Source organism: Hyperolius riggenbachi, chromosome 7, assembly GCF_040937935.1.
Source record: "Hyperolius riggenbachi isolate aHypRig1 chromosome 7, aHypRig1.pri, whole genome shotgun sequence".
NCBI classification, from domain to species: Eukaryota; Metazoa; Chordata; class Amphibia; order Anura; family Hyperoliidae; genus Hyperolius; species Hyperolius riggenbachi.
This window is the reverse complement of record NC_090652.1, coordinates 269646918-269666076: the sequence shown is the minus strand read 5'-3', so window position 1 is coordinate 269666076 and position 19159 is coordinate 269646918. Positions and strand designations below refer to the sequence as shown.

At 43.0% G+C, this 19159-nt stretch overlaps 1 protein-coding gene across 5 annotated transcripts in view; it reads left to right on the top strand.

Annotated features, from left to right (window-relative positions):
- TANC1 (tetratricopeptide repeat, ankyrin repeat and coiled-coil containing 1) overlaps positions 1-19159 on the top strand; it is a 324590-nt gene that overhangs the window by 191442 nt on the left and 113989 nt on the right. For all 5 annotated transcript variants that reach the window (XM_068245707.1, XM_068245709.1, XM_068245710.1 and 2 more), the window contains one exon: positions 7850-8110. In XM_068245707.1, the coding sequence (XP_068101808.1) occupies positions 7850-8110 (261 nt within the window). The remainder of the gene's footprint in view (positions 1-7849; positions 8111-19159) is intronic.

The following is a 19159-nucleotide window of genomic DNA, read 5'->3' as shown; positions in this document are numbered from 1 at the left end:
CCTTGTAGTAAAGGGTTGAACCCTCTTTTGCCATTGGAACTGTCTTAATTCTTTGTGGCTTTTCAAAATTCAACAATGTGTTCAAAATATATTTTTGATCTTTCGGTCCATATTGATACAGCATCCAGGACTGTGGCATTGGAGTTGGGTTGTCGGAGCAATTTTGGGTACCTGGAGTTGGTGGTTTCATAAACTGAGGAGTCAGATGATTTTTGTAGCCACTCCACAGCCCTGATAGCATTGTGCAGCTGCTGCAGATTTGTCGGCTGCACATCCATGATGCAAATCTCCCATTCCACCACATTTCAAAGGTGCTTTATTGAGTTGAGACCTGGTAGCTGTGAAAGCTACTGGAATATGGTGAACGTATTGTCTTGTTTAAGAAACCAGTTTGATAGGATGAGAGCTTTGTGACTTGGTGCATTATTCTACTGGAAGCAGCCAACAGAAGACATACTGTGATCATAACAGGATGGATATGGTGAGCAGCAATACTTAGTTAGGCTGCATCATTTAAAACTATGCTCCGCTAATAATAAAGGGCCCATAATAAGGCAAGAAAATGACCACCACACCATTACACCTGTTTAGACTAGACATGACGGATTCCTGATTTCATGTCCATGCCAAATTCTGACCCTACTTTCTTAATGTCACAACTAAAATCAAGACTCCTCAGACTAAGCAATGTTTTTCCAGTCTTGCAGTGTCCAATTTCGGTGAGCCTGTGCTAATTATAACCTATTTCCTTTTCTTAGCTGACAGGAGAGGACCCTGGTGTGGTCTTTTGCTGCTGTAGCCCATCTGCTTTAAGGTTTGACGTGTTGTGTGCTCAAAGATGGTATTCTGCAAACCTGGGTTGTAACAAGTTATTTGACTCATTACTTATTCTCCCTTATTCTTGTCCACACAACTGTCACTTAGAGCATTCTCTATAGAAATACTTAGACCAGCCCTTTTGGCACCATTAACCAAGCCACATTCAAAGTCACTAAATCTCCTTTTGTCTCTATTCTAATGGTTGGTCTGCTTAAACTTCAGCTACTACACTTCAGCACGTCTAGATGTCTAAATGCATTGAGTTGCTGCCATGAGATGGGCTGATTAGCTATTTGTGTTAACAAGCCAATGGTGCACCGAAGTGACGTTTGTGTGTATAATGTATATATATTTTAGTGGTGATAATAATATATACCGCAAAATATCCTGCATGAATCTAGACTTGCATTGAGGTGAAGTTCCACAGGAAACTTTGCAGAACACTGAAGCTTGGAGTGTCAAAACGTTCTCTTTTCATTTTTCAGGGCTTCTGTTTAGATTCCGCACCAAGAAAAAACACTACTGACATCTAGTTCTACCTCCATGATAATATCAGGGCCACAGGTGTCACTGTTCTCCTAGAATTCATTTTACAACTGTGTGAAATCTAACATTGTACATGAGAATAATTGAACATAAAATTACAGGGGTCCCGCCGGTAAGCCATGCAATCTAAAACAGATAATTGATCAGAGAGCACCAAGTTCCTTTTTTAATTTCTGAGCCAATTATCACGTTGCTGCCTCTGTTACACGTCTCTGTAATTATCACTTGTAGAGCGCTTGTTAAAAAGTTCCATAAGACAAATCACAGCTTCGCAGACCTCGGGGAGTATGGCTGAACACTTCCCTCCAGCTAAACTTACACTAACAGAAACAAAGCAAATTACTTTATCTTCCACAGACACAGGGCATTCATAGACAGAACAACATTTTAGTTTTTCTTTGAAAACCAGTATGGCAAATAGATGAAGTTTTATTGTGACCAAAAATGGTTTCCGATATTTTTCAGGACAGGATACAAACCTTTTTGGTTTACAGTGTAATAACATCTTTGTACAGCGGAGTCCCTGGCATCTGGCACCAGCGGGGAACACCTGATGCCGGATACATATCCTAAAAAGCACACCGCCACCCCCCAACACTTGCCAAGCCTCCAACAACATCTTGCAGCCTTCCTCTTGCTCCTAGCAGCTTTTTGACTTCCCCGTGCACGGAAGCCGGCATGTCACCTGACCCCATCAGGTCACATGACACGCCGGGAGCCATGCACAGATGCCTGAAGCTTTTAGGACCCGCTAGGAGCAAGAGAAAGGCTGCAAGTGCTGGAGGCCAAAAACAAAGTCCCTGTTATCAGTCAGGCATGCCAGTTAGTTGAGACTTACGGTTGCCTGAGTTCTGGATAATGGGGACTTTGCTGTATATATAATTTCCAGGGAGTGCTTTTGTTAAAGAATAAAGGTAATACTGAGAATCTCCTAAAAGGAGATGGACTAGTCAAAACACTGTCAGATTTGTCTGCTTATTACTACCAACTGCCTAAGAAAAAGTAATTCATAGTGCATTTTACTCTGTGAAAAATGTACATTTGTATATGCATATATTTTAAACATTTTTTGTTATAGCGGTCCTTTGAATGACAGTTGAGAGAGGGAAGGAGAGAGATTTGTGATAAAAAAAAACTGCCTGAACTGGGGCTTTATATGAGATTGTCTATTCATCACTTCCCGTTTGCTTGCTCTTCGAAGCTTTCAGTTCATTTAACTGGCTGCTGACTTTAGATTACGTTCTCAGTGTAAACCTATATACAGATGAAAGGGAGGGGTCAGCCTATCAACTGGCAAAAACGGCTTTCTGATGGGGACTCGCCGCTGAAATGGAGCGCGGAGGATTATCTGCCCAGACTGACTAAATTGAAGATTATGTTTTGGGATTTGGAATGTGTACGCTGCATTTTAGCAGCCTGGAAAAAAAAACACCTGCTTTGCCCATAACATAGAAACAGTGTGCGCTGTGTAATCCATCAGGGCGCAGTTACATTACTCGCATTTTAAAGCAAATTTTCTGTTTTGCAATCGTGAAATAGTGTTCTGGTTTTCCATCGGTACACAAATGATTAAAGGCACTCATAAACTTTAGATAATGAGGTTATGGTATGGAGGATTTTGCAATGACTATGGAATTTCCTATCAAGTAAAGTATGCCATGCTCCTCCAGACTGTCAGGCCTTTCCATGGCGCCTCACGTGCTTGCCAGATCTATCAGCCCTGTGATCATGAGGCCCAGGAGGCCACAACCATGCTGTGATCAGGAGGCCATAAGGCCACAACCATGCTGTGATCATGAGGCCCAGAAAGCCACAACCATGCTGTGATCATGAGGCCCAGGAAGCCACAACCATGCTGCGATCATGAGGCCCAAGAGGCCACAACCATGCTGTGATCATGAGGCCCAGGAAGCCACAACCATGCTGTGATCAGGAGGCCACAACCATGCAGTGATCATGAGGCCCAGGAAGCCACAACCATGCTGTGATCGTGAGGCCCAGGAGGCCACAACCATGCTATGATCAGGAGGCCATAAGGCCACAACCATGCTGTGATCATGAGGCCCTGGAGGCCACAACCATGCTGTGATCATGAGGCCCAGGAAGCCACAACTATGCTGTGATCATGAGGCCCAGGAGGCCACAACCATGCTGTGATCATGAGGCCCAGGAGGCCACAACCATGCTGTGATCATGAGGCCCAGGAAGCCACAACCATGCTGTGATCATGAGGCCCAGGAAGCCACAACCATGCTGTGATCATGAGGCCCAGGAGGCCACAACCATGTTGTGTTCATGAAGCCCTAGAGGCCACAATGTGGGAACTTCCGAATCTGGGCCTTCTCTCAGGGCCGACACTTCCATATAGGCAAAGGGGGAAATTGCCCTGGGGCCAAAGAGACTTGTAGGGCCTCCCCAAGGTGTCCCCCCCCCCCTCTAGCTATGGTGACCCTATTCATGCTTGCAGGGAATGAGGAGGAGATGAAGTCCAGAGAATAGAGCACAGTGCTGCCTCCTGCCTGAATTAGATATCACTCTCTGTGTGCACACTCTGCATTTCTAGGCTAAAAGGGGAGGGGAATAATTGGGATGGGGATCCCAACAATGCTTTTGGGGACATATGACGGACACCTAATGATGTAGTGTGGGATGGGGCCTGACAGCCAGCTTGGGGGCCCATGGTGGTGAATTTTCTGTGGGGGGTGGGGCTGTGCTGCGGGGCACCAAGTTACTTTTGCCACGGGGCCTCTTTGTAGCTAGAACCGAACCGGCCCCCACTTACAGGCCATGGGGAACTAGGCCTGTAATGCATTTCTGCGTATTTAAAGGGAACTTAAAGTTTAATCATCCAATTTGCCTAATTTGCAATGCTGGCAGTAGTTATGTTATTCCAGGGGGAGAACAGTAAAAACTTGTGTTTGCGGTCTGAAGAATGTTGTTTTAATTTAACAGCTGAAACATGATTGTTCCCTGTGAAAAGCTGATTTAATTTTGCTCTAATTTTCCTTGCATGTGCCCCATGGTTTCCTTCTACTCTCAAGGCCACACACCTTACGCTCTTTGTGCGTAGTTTCTGCAGTCCTCCCACATCTGTTATATTAGGGCCTAGCTACTGTCCAGTCTGTTCTGTCCCGGGACATCCACCCCTTAGAGCTCCATAGCCAAAGCTGTCTCAGAGTTGGAGTGCTCAAATCTCGACCTCCTCTTGCACCATGTGGTCAGGCCCATACATGGCTCTGTTTACATGTTTTGCCTTGTTCCCTCCAGGCTTTGTCAAGGCTTTTAAAAGCTGGTGGATGTCCTGGGACAGTCATGCTCCAGGAGGAGCGGTGGCACTCCATGCGGGTACCCAAATGTGATTGCATTGACTGGATGGACTGTTCCTTTATCAAAAGAGCAGAAAGATCTACTTGTTTTGAAGCCTTGTAAGGAACTGTTAGCCAACTTGTAGCCTATCTATGGTCATCCAAGCTGAGGTTGTTATGAACATCTGACATGTCCCCTGGACCTTGTTTATCATGTATCATCCACTTGTCCTGCAGTGTGACCATGTGTAGTTGGTCTAAGGAGTGAATGCAGGTTGGGTCCTGGGTTTGCTTTTTTGTTTTCAAAGCAGTGAGTTCCTGCTTAGTGTACCGTTACAGTGTATGTTGTTTTTGTTTGAGTGGGTTAGTTAGGGGGTTCTCTTAGGGTGAATCACACTAGTGCCTGTCATGCAGTGTTTTACTAAATAATGTTTAGCAATTTTGATCACTGTTCAAGCAATTGCTTGGAAATGGCCTTATAATTAGGGCTGTGGAGTCAGAGTTGAGGAGTCAGAGCAATTTTCGGGTACCTAAAGTCGGTGGTTGCATAAACTGAGGCATCAGAGATAGATGATTGTTGTACCCACTCCATAGCCCTGCAAGGGCTACGGAGTCGGAGTGGAGGAGTCGGAGTCTGAGCAATTTTGGTTACGTGGAGTTGGAGTCGTGATTTCATAAACCAACTCCACAGCCCTACTTATAACCCTCCACGGATTAGTGAAAAGCAACAAGTGCTTCTCTCAGGCCATTGCTGATGACTCTCCTCCTTGGCATTGTGTTAACACAAACTTGAATGCTCCAGACTAGCAAACTGCCAAAGCTTCTGCTTTCATAGAGATGGTTACACTTGCTGTCAATCAATGATTCAAGTGCGTTTGGAAGCCACTGGCTGCTACATAACCCTTTAATTCCTATGAAAGAAGTGAAAGCATACTTAAAGTGAACCCAAAGTGGCATGCATAATGATAATGATACATATTTGTGTACAGGACCAAACATGTTAATAAATAGGCTGTTTTTTTTTCTTTTACTGCCTGAGTTAACCTCCAGGCATGCAAGTGACAACTTCTTTATTGTCTGACCATTGTCATAATGTAACCCTCACTGAAAAGCCATAAAACTTTCCATGGGAGAGAGCAACTGGTATAGATAAAAAAAAAGGTCAGTAGTTCATATATTTAAGCTCTGGGATTCTTGAGAGATTGCAATTGAGCAGACACTATAATTGTTTAAACATACAATAACACTGTGGGATATTGAAACAAAAAAGTAATTTTTAGGAGTAGGAGGATAGATATATACAATTATTTATCTTATCTCATCACTTTATTTTCACTTTGGGTTCACTTTAGTTTTATACATGCTGCTTCTGCATTTTGATTTAATTATTTGCTAAATAAATGACTCAGTATTATATTAGTATACTGTATATACTAGAGTATAAGTCTAGAAATTTAGGTCTGTTTCACTTCATAAAAGCATGGAGTCAACTTATACACGAGTCATGGGCAACACTGAGCACACAGAGTAATGTGTGTATTAATAGTGACATTCCCATTTGCAGAAATTTACCCTGTGGTAAGTGATACTTTGAAGAAAGGAAATGCCAAGAAAACACAGGTCTGAAAGTCCTGGCCACAACAATTAACAAGAAAAGTGGCGAGGGAAAATACAGGGCTGCATAAAAGGGAGTGAATAATTGCAGAACTTGGGGGCCTGGAGAAGGTATTGGCTGCACTTAAGGGACAGTATAGGTTAATGGCTGCAATACTGTATGCAGTGCAGTCATTAACCCCTCCTGAGCCCCAAGTGTAGCCATTAACTTTGCTGGGTAGACTTATACTTGAGTCAGTAAAAAATTCTGGCTTAAGAGAGCTGAATATTGTAGTCGACTTATAACAAGGTCGACTTGTACTTGAGTATATACACTGATCTTGTATTGTTGTTCATCTGAGGTTGACATGCCAATGACCATATCCTTTTATTGACTTTTTCCTGATATGGTAAACCTATGATAAAAAAGTACAGGTTGTTAAGTCCAATACACAGGAGAAGAGTCTGCAGAAGATGTTCTTAAATACCCAACACTTGCTCTTTGAGTCGTTGAATTCTAACAATTAAGTGGTATTATCCTAATTTAAAACATTCCACTCTAGTACACTAAGCCTCTGTAATAGAAATTAAGGTTTTATTAGGCTCTGTAGCTTGGCTTCCATATGGTCGTATGGCAGCAGTTTAACTGAGAGGTCTAGATTTTGTGCCCCTGAGTACTCTGCATATTACACAAAGAGACATTTACCTTGAAATGTATGGTGAATCACTCTACATTTTTAAGTACTTGATTTACAAGAATTATAATCTTGTAATGTAGAGTATTCTTTACTAAGCTTGCAAGTTCATATGTTTTGTTCAGGTTTTCCATCATTAGTAGCTTTGCATGGTCTACTGAACATATCACTTGTACTCTTGAAGATGTTCTTTGTTTTTCCAGCCTACACCTTAGCTTTAACCAAGTCTTTGCTGAGGCACATCTGTGAGTTGGCCTTATAGAGAAGATCAGTTCTCTTTTTAAGTTTTTAGAGATTGCTTCATTGCTGGTTTTACAAATAGTCATCCAAATGTTAAAATAACTTATTAGTCTTGTCCTACAATGGACCAGTGTAGGAAAGGGAATATGATTTGCTCTAAAGAGCACTGATCACATCAGAGAGGATTGCAGGTCTGCCGGTGTCATCTGGGTGTAAACACACATCTATATTCCGAACTTATTGCTTTTGCCTGGAGGCAGTCCCGCTTATATCATCATTGTGCGTGTAAAAGCCTCAGCCTTAATTTTATTTATTTACATTCCTGTGATGTGAGGCTGCTTGTATCACTGTGGAGGAGTGAGACCTGAATGAGTTTCTGGGGAGAGAATCTGCAGAGTCAAACTTAAATCTTCCTCTGAGGATTGCTTCATTTAAAGATTCCAGGTATGGTATCGCATTGCAACCCTGGATTTACATTCAACATCCGGTAACAGGGTTTCAAGACCAGCTGGTTGCTCATTCCTAGCATAGTGATCAGGCTAGTACATTTCAACTAGGGTAGCTTACCTGAATGGGTCTGCTAAATGTATCAAATCATGAACCACTTAGAAAAGTTTATTCCATTTCATTGAACTTTGTGTTCTCCTTCAGCCACCATCACAAGTTCGTCAGAGAACGATGACCGCAGTGGTTCCAGTTTAGAATGGAGTAAAGACGGCAGTCTGAGGAACGGAGGACATCAAGGAATGATTCACGAGAGGAGAGCTGATAATTGTTCACCTGTTGTAGAAGAAGACGCAGGAAGTGTGGGGGAGAATTTACCAAAAAGTGATTTGTCTACTGGTGAAGGCCCGATATCCTACATGCAGAACTCAAGCTCTTTGGTGATGCAACGACCTAACTCCGTAGCAGGTAAGAGATTAGATCTCGGTAGAACTGTTTGTTTTTTTTAGAGATGTTTAGATGGGTGACCACAAGCTGAATGAACAGTACGCAGTGTTATTTTATCTGGCATTTGTGTATTAGTTTTAAGAAAGTGTTTAACTGTTGTTTGTTTAATGAGGGTTTCAGTCCATGTGCAATCAGTCTCAGCAGCTCGATGTCCATGGAGGTTTACCGAGTAGGGCAGTCATACATTTTAAAATGACATCAACAGGTTGGAATAGCTTAATTTAACAACCTTATATACTAAAGCATAACATGTATTTATGACATTCCAAATAAGTGATGGTTATAACCCACTATTAAAGTTACACTGAAGCGAAAATAAACCTATGAGATAATGTATTGTATGCGTGGTACATACAATAATAGACTATATATGTATATTATATACATAATAGAACATCAGTCGCAAAGGAAAGAGTCTCTTATTTTTATTTTCAGTTATATAGCTGTTTTCAATAACATGGCATTATTCTGTCATATTTGCAGTTTACAAACCACACTCTATATATTAAACTATAAAAGAGAGCAGAGCTAATGACCCTTTGAACTTTTCTGCCGTAAAACATTAAACAACCAAGAAACAGCGAGAGACCGGTTGAGATAAGTGCTTCAGAAAACAGGACTGTCTTGGACCCAAGTTGGGTGGAAAAGCTCAGAGAAGTTCTTTTACATAGATAACGACTGAAGTTTCTTAACTCTTCCTGTACTGGAAAATAATAAGAGATTATTTTCTTTGCTACTAATGTTCTATTTCTTAGCTGTACTACACATACAATTCATTATTTCATAATTTTATTTTCGCTTCAGGTTTGTTTTAAGTCAGCCTTTGGCCGTGACAGGATGGTCATATAAAGAGTTATTTTGTTTGTATAGAGTACTGAGAATTTTACTACTATTGATACAACCTCTGTTACAGGTCGTAGCTTCCAGAAATATATATGAGCAGGATATTTTTGAGAGTGAAAAATCTATCTTTCACATGCTTTTTTTTTCCAATTTAAGTTATTGGAACAGGAAATACTGTACATGTGTATTGGCATTGCCTCCATTGGACATATTGTTTAAACCATTTACTTTGCAAAGTTTTGTGTTTTGTATTGTTCATGAAATGTGTTGTTGAAAGCATGGTGTGAAGAAGAATTCAGTCACAAATTAGACAGTGATGTTTTATGATTTGGGGTGCCCATATGCCTTATTTCATTATTTGTCCTTTAGGCAAAATCTAGGCATACATGTAAAATGGCCTTGGCCAAATTTCGGGAAGAAGCCAAAAGACGTTATTCGGGGTAGTGGTTATTGCCGGCCACCAAATTACCTCTATTTTTCTAATTTGAGCTTCGGCAATCACTCCGCCCAAATTAATCACTGAGCACCGCTATAGCCATAATTCACAATACGACCTGTGCACACACAAATCATCGGCGCAACTCTGCACCAAAAGTAGTTGTCTTGAAATCTGGTAGGTGCTGGAAGATCTTCCAATGAGCATGAAGGTGATTCTTTTGCAGATTTCAGAAAATATAAATGAGGCAGAAAAAACCCAGTAGACTCCAGTTTAGCAAGTTTGTTTGATCAATCAAGGCTGAGCTCACCTCAGGGCTGGAACCCCTTACAAATTGCAAATTGCTGTCAAAAACCACTAGCATCTTTAACGTAGCAATTTCCCCAAGCAATTTCATGGAAATGAGGTGTGATTTCAGCAGTGGAATCACTGCCATAGGCTTTCATTAGCTTAGTGCTTTGGGAACCACCACTGATTCCTCAAAAACGCTCCAGTGCGCCACAGGCCTTGTCTTGGGAGCAAAAACTGCTGTAGCTTGGCCGTAATTTTACCCACAAAAGCTAACTTGTCAAGACCAATTCACAGAATATCGGAACAAGAGCGCACCATTGACAGTGTTTGTTTTATTTAATAGCCGATTGATTGCTCTGAGTAAATACTACTTCTTTTTAGTGCCTGTCTTGATCATTGTCTTGATAAATTGACATCCGTGGTTCTCATAATTTTTGATGTAGGAAGCTTCCAGTGTCCTTCAGGTAGATGTGGAATCACCTTTTCTTACAGAATACTTTTCTTACAAGGTGTGATGTTGTGGTAGGAAGTTGAGTTAGTGAAGAGGACGATTGGGCAGCATAAACAGTGCTCTGTGGTGTGGTGGTGAGCATCGCACATTCACCATGTAAGCCAGTATTTGTGCCGCATTCCTCCCGGATGAACCGACTGTGCTGGGATCCAGCCTCTGTCTCTAGGGAGGGCAGATTGCTATGAGAACTGAGTAGGTGGGTGCCAGCTTCTGTTTGTTTTCTCGGCCTATGTTGCTGACACAATTAACAGCCAAGCTTGTCACTCCTTCGCTAAATGGCTGAGGTGTTTGTGTAAAGGGAAGAGGGATAAGGGGGCTCTCACTGCCTGTACTAGAGCAGGGCTATACAGGCAGGTGTCTTCTCTCCACAGCCTGACTTATGTCTGTGTTTATTCACGTGTCAGCAGGCTGCATTTATCAAGTGAGTGTCACTGTGTAGACAGCAGTGCAGGCCTGGTAAGCAGCACAGTCTAAATGCCAGAGACACCTGTGGTGAAAGAAACACCCAGGCTGCCATTCCTGATTCCTCAAGGTAGGTACACACACAGATCAGATAAGTCTTTGGAAAATAAAAGATCACAGACCAATTGTACCCCCTTCCATGTAGTATGAGAGCCATACCTACACAGTCTATTCTATTCAGCTGAACTCCCCATCAGATAAAATCTATGCAAGATGATGTACACAAAGATGCTGTACACATGCAATAGATCAGTATCTGCAAAAGATCTTTTCCTGCAAATTGCATTCATAGTCTGATATCTGCAGATCTCATACACATCTTGTTTAACAGACATTCGTCTGCAGATCAGATCCACCAGGATGGATCTTCAGATCTGCAGATGATAGTTTCAGCATGTCCGATCCGATTTTTTGGAAAAAACGGGATACCGTATATACTCGCAAGCAAGCCGAATTTTTGACCCCCCAAAAGTGGGCCAAAAGTTGGGGGGTCGGCTTGCTTGCGAGTCATGGGTGGGTGGGTGGGTAGGTGCTGTCTCTCCCCGCTCCCCCCGCGGCCGCCGCTGCTATTACCTTACGCGGCGCCGCTTCCTCTATCCCCGTCCTCCTCCGGTAACTCATTCACAGCAGCGCGCCCCCCGCTGCTGTGATGACGCAGGAAACCATAGAGAGCGGTTCCCATGGTAACGGCATCGCCGCTACAGGAAGCCGCTCTCTATGGTTTCCTCGTCATCACAGCAGCGAGGGGCGCGCTGCTGTGAATTAGTTACCGAAGGAGGACGGGGATAGAGGAAGCGGCGCCGCCTAAGGTAATAGCAGCAGCGGCCGCGGGGGAGCGGGGAGGGACAGCACCTACTCACTCACCCACCCATACTGGGGCACTATGCTAGCTATATGGGGCACTATGCTAGCTATATGGGGCACTATGCTAGCTATATTGGGCACTATACAAGCTATACTGGGGCACTATACTAGCTATAATGGGGCACTATACTAGCTATACTGAGCACTATACTGGCTATACTGAGCACTATACTAGCTATACTGAGCACTATACTAGCTAAACTGGGGCACTTCACTAGCTATACTGAGCACTATACTAGCTATACTGAGCACTATACTAGCTATACTGAGCACTATACTGGCTATACTGGGCACTATACTGGCTATACTGAGCACTATACTAGCTAAACTGGGGCACTATACTGAGCACTATACTAGCTATACTGAGCACTATACTAGCTATACTGAGCACTATACTAGCTATACTGGGGCATTTTACTAGCTATACTGAGCACTACCTACCTATACTGGGCACTATACTAGCTATACTGGGACATACTGGGGGGATCATGCGGCCAGCGTTTCCTACCCCCGGCTTATATGAGGGTCAATCATTTTTTCCTGTTTTTTGGGGTAAAAGTGGGGGGGTCCGCTTACATGCGGGTCGGCTTGCTTGCGAGTATATACGGTAATCGTATTTTTCTTGACTAAAACAAAATAATATTTTTGACTTTCAATCGATTTGATCGTTTAGGTTGAATAAACTGGAAAATTGAATTTTTTATTGTATGGGCACCATCAGAGATGGTCTGTTTGCATGTAATTTCTATGCAGCTTAGAACTGGACCTGTCAAAATGATTTTTTTTTTATTGGCCCGATTCCAAACTGCACACAGTTTGCAGGAAGATTGCACGTATGCTTGAGCTATTTACATCTCATTGACTGTCCATAGCCCTTGCCTTGGGCATTGTCTCATTTCCTGTCCTGACAGGAAGTGGCCAAATTACCATTTCAAAAACAGGCAGCAAGTAAATTGGGCATACACTCTCCCCATTTTTAAAGCGGATCCGAGATGAAAAACTAACTATAACAAGTAACTTGACTATATATCTTATCTAAAGTTCAGATAGTTTACACAGCAAACCTGGCTGCATACAGCTTCAACAGTTTAAGATGATTTATTCCTGTGATACAATGAGAGCGGCCATGTTCTGTTTGTCATCATTACACAGGTAATCTGCAACTGCCTCTCCACCCCTCAGCCTGCGAAAACGTCACCACTCCCCTCTCCTCTACCTTTGAAATCAATGGCTAGTAACCTCCTCCTCCTCCTCCTGCCCAGACTGAGCTCCCATAAGCCCTTGCTACATGGGTCTGAGTGCCTTGGTGTTTTGGAGAAGCTGTGGGCAAGGCTTGTTTAGTTTATAGGGAAGTAGAGTGTTAAAACAACAACAAAAAAAAGTATTTGGCTTGAGGAATGCCCAATAACCTATATGTAAGGAACACAATTATGCAATGTATAAAAGTTCATCTCGGATCCACTTTAATCTGCAGGTATCTGGGAATGCGATGTCATAGGACTCACTAACTATAGCATCACTGTATATTGCTCATACTCACGTACCCAATGCAGTGTGTATTGCTCAGCCTTTGTTCTCTTGTAGAGTGTGTATTGCAGTGTCGTGTGAAGCACATATATGATTTTAGAATAGTATGTATATTGCCCTGCAGTCCTTGGAGGAAGGCGGTGCTTCTTTGTGTCGGGCGGAGGGCACTTGGGTGGCTGGGTGGCCCTGTTCCACTTAGCCAAGGACATTGCAGGCTGGCAAAGATCAGTGTGGAATTAGGTACTATTTTAAGAAGTCATTATTATAATCCATATTGAGTAATGCAAGGACAGGTGAAGATTGGCACATAGACTAATAAATGTGATGCTGGAAACAGTCTGAGGAAGAATGTTAATTTCCTGTGGAATTTGGTGATAACTCTAATAAATGCAGGTGACTCATTCTGGGTGTGTTCTGGCCTTGGGGAAATGTTCAGGGCATTTCTCACTTTGCCTAAGCTGAGTGCCAAGTGTAATTTTAGGTTCTAGCGACGGTACTGGAAGGGGAGCAGCATCTAGAATAGTAACAGAAAAGGCTGCGCTGTTTTATTTTTTGGGCATTTGGGTGGCTTTAACATCATTCATCATTCGGATTGAGGTGTATATGTCGTCCCTGGGAACTGTAATAATTTATGGGAATGTATGTAATGCTAATTCATATACACGTCTTTATGACGATTTGTATGATAAGCTTTTCAGTTTTGCCTCCAAGCTATGCTAGTCCTGGGAACCTTGTGTGAGCGGAGGCCTGGGAATTTCTGCATGCTGCAGGTACTCTACTGACTGAAAATACTGTAACCAAGTGTGTCCAATCACACAAGAGACACCGCTTTCAGTTTGGCCAGGGTCAAATCCAACAGTGAACTATTATTACATGTACCGTAGTTGTCTTAATTATATTCTGTAATTGTTGTGTAAGAAGATCTGTATACAGTCTCCTACGCTGTGTGTGTATAATGTATTGAACCTGCATCACAGGCAGCAGCGCCGTATGTAAACAGTGATCGGAGGCTCGCAGGGTGTTCACGGAGACACCCTCCGTGAACTGACATGGAACATGGAAACCTCTTCAGGATTCAGGGGCGTACTTATGCGTACGCAGAATCCTGAAGTGGTTAAAATTGCTGCCATTCTTGCACTGATAATGGCACAAGCCTCAAACCTGGTGCAGTTGGTAATTGGGTCACTGGGGTTCAAATTCAGAAAAGGGGCAGAGACACAAACAATGAATCAGATTTGTTTCATTTCATGGGAAAATACAAATTATTGATGCCAAGGACCCCAAAGCTCACAAACTTGGTCACTGAATGACACTGTGTCCAGGTAACAAACAGTGTGCGGAGCCAAAAACAAATTTCACTGGGAAAATGTAAACTGCAGCCATTCTTACACGGTTTATGGCAGGGTTCCCAAACTTTGCCCAGATTAGTATTCAGGGAAGTGGGTGGAGCCTGTAATAGCCAATCAAAATTCACCTGTTGATTTTCAAGTGGAATATTTAAATTCCTGCCATTTTTACACTGTTAACCTCCTTAGCGGTAACCCCGTGCTAGACACGGGGTAAGCCGCCGGAGGGTGCCGCTCAGGCCCTGCTGGGCCGATTTAAATAATTTTTTTTTTGCTGGACGCAGCTAGCACTTTGCTAGCTGCGCCAGCACCCCGATCGCCGCCGCCGTGCGCCCAGATCGCCGCTATCCGGTGCGGCGCGCGCCCCCCCAGACCCCGTGCGCTGCCTGGCCAATCAGTGCCAGGCAGCGCCGAGGGGTGGCCCGGGACTCCCAATGACGTCCTGACGTCGGTGACGTCATCCTGCCCCGTCGCCATGGCGACGGGGGAAGCCCTCCAGGAAATCCCGTTCTTTGAACGGGATTTCCTGATCGGAGATCGCCGAAGGCGATCGAAGCGGGCGGGGGGATGCCGCTGAGCAGCGGCTATCATGTAGCGAGCCCTCGGCTCGCTACATGATTTAAAAAAAAAAATGTAAAAAAACTGCTGCGCTGCCTCCTGGCGGTATTTTTCATACCAAGGGGGTTAATAGCAGAGGCCTCAAACCTGCTACAGTTGGTCATTGGGTGACTGGGGTTCAAATGCTGGAGAGGGGGTGAAGTCACAAACAGCCAATCTGATTTGTTTAATTTCTATTGGAATATACAAATTATTGATGCCAAGGACCCCAAAGCTCACAAACTTGGTCATTGAGTGTTTGTGCGTTAGGGTTAGAAAGTGGGCGGAGCCAACACCAGTCAAATACATTCCCGGGCAACGCCGGGTCATCAGTGGGTGGAGATAAATACAAATTTCACTGGGAAAATGTAAACTGCAGCCATTCTTACACTGTTAATGGCAGGGTTCTTAAACTTTGCACAGTTGGTGACTGGGATTAATATTCAGAAAAGTGGGTGGAGCCTACAAAAGTGAATCAAACTTCACCTATTGCTTTTCAAGGGGAATATTTAATTGCTGCCATTCTCAGTGTTCTCCCCAGAAATTTTTTACAGCCGGGTGGCATTAAAAAGTAGCCGGGTTGGGCGAGATGACAGAATGCAGGGCCGGTGCTTCTCTGCTTACAGTAGAGAAGGTGGTGAGCCGATGACAGCCGGGTGCTCTACAAAACTACCCGGGTGGAGCACACGGCTAAAAGAGCCTGGGGAGAACACTGCATTCTTGCACTGTTAATGGCACAGGCCTCAAACCTGGCACAGTTGGTTATTTGGTGACTGGGGTTCAAATTCAGAAAAGGGGGTGGAGCCACAAACAGCCAATCAGATTTTTTTCATTTCAATGAAAATTATTGATACCAAAGACCGCAAAGCTCACAAACTTGGTCATTGAGTAATTGTGTGTTAGGGTTAGAAAAAGTAGGTGGAGCCAACACCAGCCAAATACATACCCGGGCAACCAGCTAGTAATAAATATACTAAACCTGGGGTGTCCATGGGCATCTTGTAGATGTTCTTCCCCCCAATTATTGTGTCCCCCATGTGTCCGGTGTCCCACTTGTGTCCTCATCTGTGTCCCAGTTGGTCCCTCTGTGTCCTTGTTTGCCCTCCAGTCTCTGTCCTCTGTCCCCCCCCCCCCCCCCCCCCGTGCCCCCTGGCGTCATCCTCCACAGCAGCATGTCTCTCACCTCATCCATTGGTTCCAGCAGCAATCAGAGACCTCTCCCTCACTGCTCCCTGGTACTGGTTGTGTTTAAAGGGAACACGAGGTGTGAGGGTATGGAGGCTGCCATATTTATTTCCTTGTTAACAATGCCAGTTGCCTGGCAGCCCTGCTGATCTTCTGGCATAAGTAGTTTCTGAGTCAAAAACCTGGAACAAGCATATGTCTAATCCAGTAAAACCATAGTCATCTCAGTCAAAGTACTTGATCTGTTGCATGCTTGTTCAGGGTCTATGGCTAAAAATATTACAAACACGAGATCAGCAAGGCAACTGGCGCCAACATATTCCCTGGCACTGTACAAAGTTGAAAAACAACAAGGGGTACATAATAATACAGACAATGGTATGCATAAAATAATGACACTTGTACAAAATACAGAACTGGTGATTACAATGACAGATGTATTATAATGAATAGAATGTATAACAAAGTTCAAGCCTCAAAAGGGTGAGAGAGAGCCCTGCCCTTGCGAGCTTACATTAATTTCGTTTCCATCATTAATTTCGTTTCCATCATTAATTTAGTTTCCAAATCCTATATTCGTCACACCGTGTCAATTTTGTTTATAAAACACAGCGTGTCAATTTTGCAGAATACAAAAAAGCATAGAGTCTGCAAGCCCAACATGGGTGGCAGCCATCATGCAGTATACAATATTACACAGAAAAGCCAAAACATGACAGAACATAAAGATATAGGAATGTAACGAGAAAACTAAACATCAGGTCAGCTCAGTATAGTAAGGCACACAAAAGGTTTATACAAAGAAGGGCATGCAACTCAAGTCAGGAGCTTAGGGTCTGACACCTGATATGGGGCACGGAGGGACGCAGGTCTACGTAAGGGAAGGAAAAAGATGAGACCATCAGAGATCCAACTAATTCAGCATCATTCATTTATACAGTGCCAAGCACACAAATAACTAGGCTGTGTTCCCTTTTTTCTTTCTCTGCCTGAAAGAGTTAAATATCAGGTATGTAAGTGGCAGTTCCTGTCTGAGTCAGGACTGGGTCAGACTACAGTGTGACCCTCACTGATAAGAAATGACTATAACTATAAAATACTTTCCTAGCAGAAAATGGCTTCTGAGAGCAGGAAAGAGATAAAAATGGTCAATAGTTCATAGATTTTAGCTCTAGCATACTTCAATGAATGTGTCATTGAGCAAAAACAATAAATTGAGCAAAAACAATAAAACAGTAAAAACTTAAAAAGTTAATTTAAATATAAAATAAAACTGTGGAATATCTTAAGTCATTTTTAGGAGGAGGAGGATAGATACAATTGTTTATTTAATTCGTTTATTTTCACCTCAGGTGTCCTTTAAGGACCAGAGCCTTTTTTAAACATTTTTTAAAGTTTGTAACCGTGTTGTCACCATGACGATATGTTATTGTGAATGCCAAGCTGATAAGACCTCCCAGTATTGATGGGGTTCCTGGTACAATACTCCATAGACTCATTCTTGTCTTGGGAGATCTCTCAGGAGATAGCCTGCCTGTGCAGTTCTCACTGAGTTCCATGCTCTTTCCTCACACAGAAACGTGTGGGCATTGTTATTAGTGTGGGAGATTTGAAGCACGTTTGCACAAGTTCTGTGTGAGGCACCACATCGTTGGCATATTAGAAATTCCATGTTTATTAAGACATAAAACAAGACACATTGTTTGTTCCGGTTATTAAATTTCTAAAAAATGTATATCGAATGTGCCAAGGTTATCTTTGCTGTCAGTTCTCTGGTGCTTGGCATCATAAAATAACCGTACTGCCGTACACTGCCCTACTGCCAGCAGCATTGGCTTCATTAGTTGTCACATTGTGTAGTGTATGCCAATTGTATGTATCCCTTATGCTTTTTATTTGTGTAAAGTGTGGAACTATCACTTTCCCTGACTCATGGGACAATACCCATCATATACGTGGGCTCACACACATGTTCATGGGGTACATATAGTCTGGGGAAGGAGGGATATAGAGGGAAAAGTTAAGCGGTATGACAGCCACAACCAATTTATTATGAGTTGGGAATTTTATAAAATGATACACAACTAAGTATTTATTGTTTAAAGGGAACCTGAAGAGGTACAGTATATGAAGGCTGTCATATTTACTCAGTACTTTGCTGATCTCTTTGGCTGCAGTAGTGTCTGAATCACACACCTGGAACAAGCATGCACCTAATCTTGTCAGATTTTGGCTTCTTGATCTTGTCAGAAACCTCTTATCTGCATGCTTGTTTGGGGTCTATGGCTGAGGCCGGCTTCACACTGTATAGTAGCATAAACGGTGCTGCGGCCGCACCACACAAAAACAGGCCCGACAAGTGGAATTCAGCCGGCTTCTCCTGAAAAGTAAAAGGAGGGCAAACCACTTCTGTTTGGCTGAGGACACAAAGCTGATAACATTTTAGTGCTGAAAAGTGTGAGGAGTTCGTTTTACTGCTGTATGAAGCAGATTATACCATCTTTGCTGCTGTCATACAAATTCAGCTCTTATGCCTGGTAAACACAATGCATATTTCCCATTAAACGGGTCAAATCGATTTTTTTTTTACTGTTCCGATCTTGTTTCTGATCACCTTTATACAAAATCGAACAGGAAAATGATCAAAAATCATATTGAACCTGTCAAAAATAATCAATTTGACCCATCAATCTGATGGGAAATTGCTTGGTGTGTACCAGACATTACATTTGAAGGATAACTGTAACAAAGGGATATGGAAGCTGCCATATTTATTTCCTTATAAACAATACCAGTTGCCTGGCTAATCCCGCTGATCCTCTGCCTCTAATACTTTTAGCCATAGACCCTGAACAAGCATGCAGTAAATCAGGTGTTTCTGACATTATTGTTAGATCTGACAAGATTAGCTGCAAGCTTGTTTCCAGTGTGATTCAGACACTACTGCA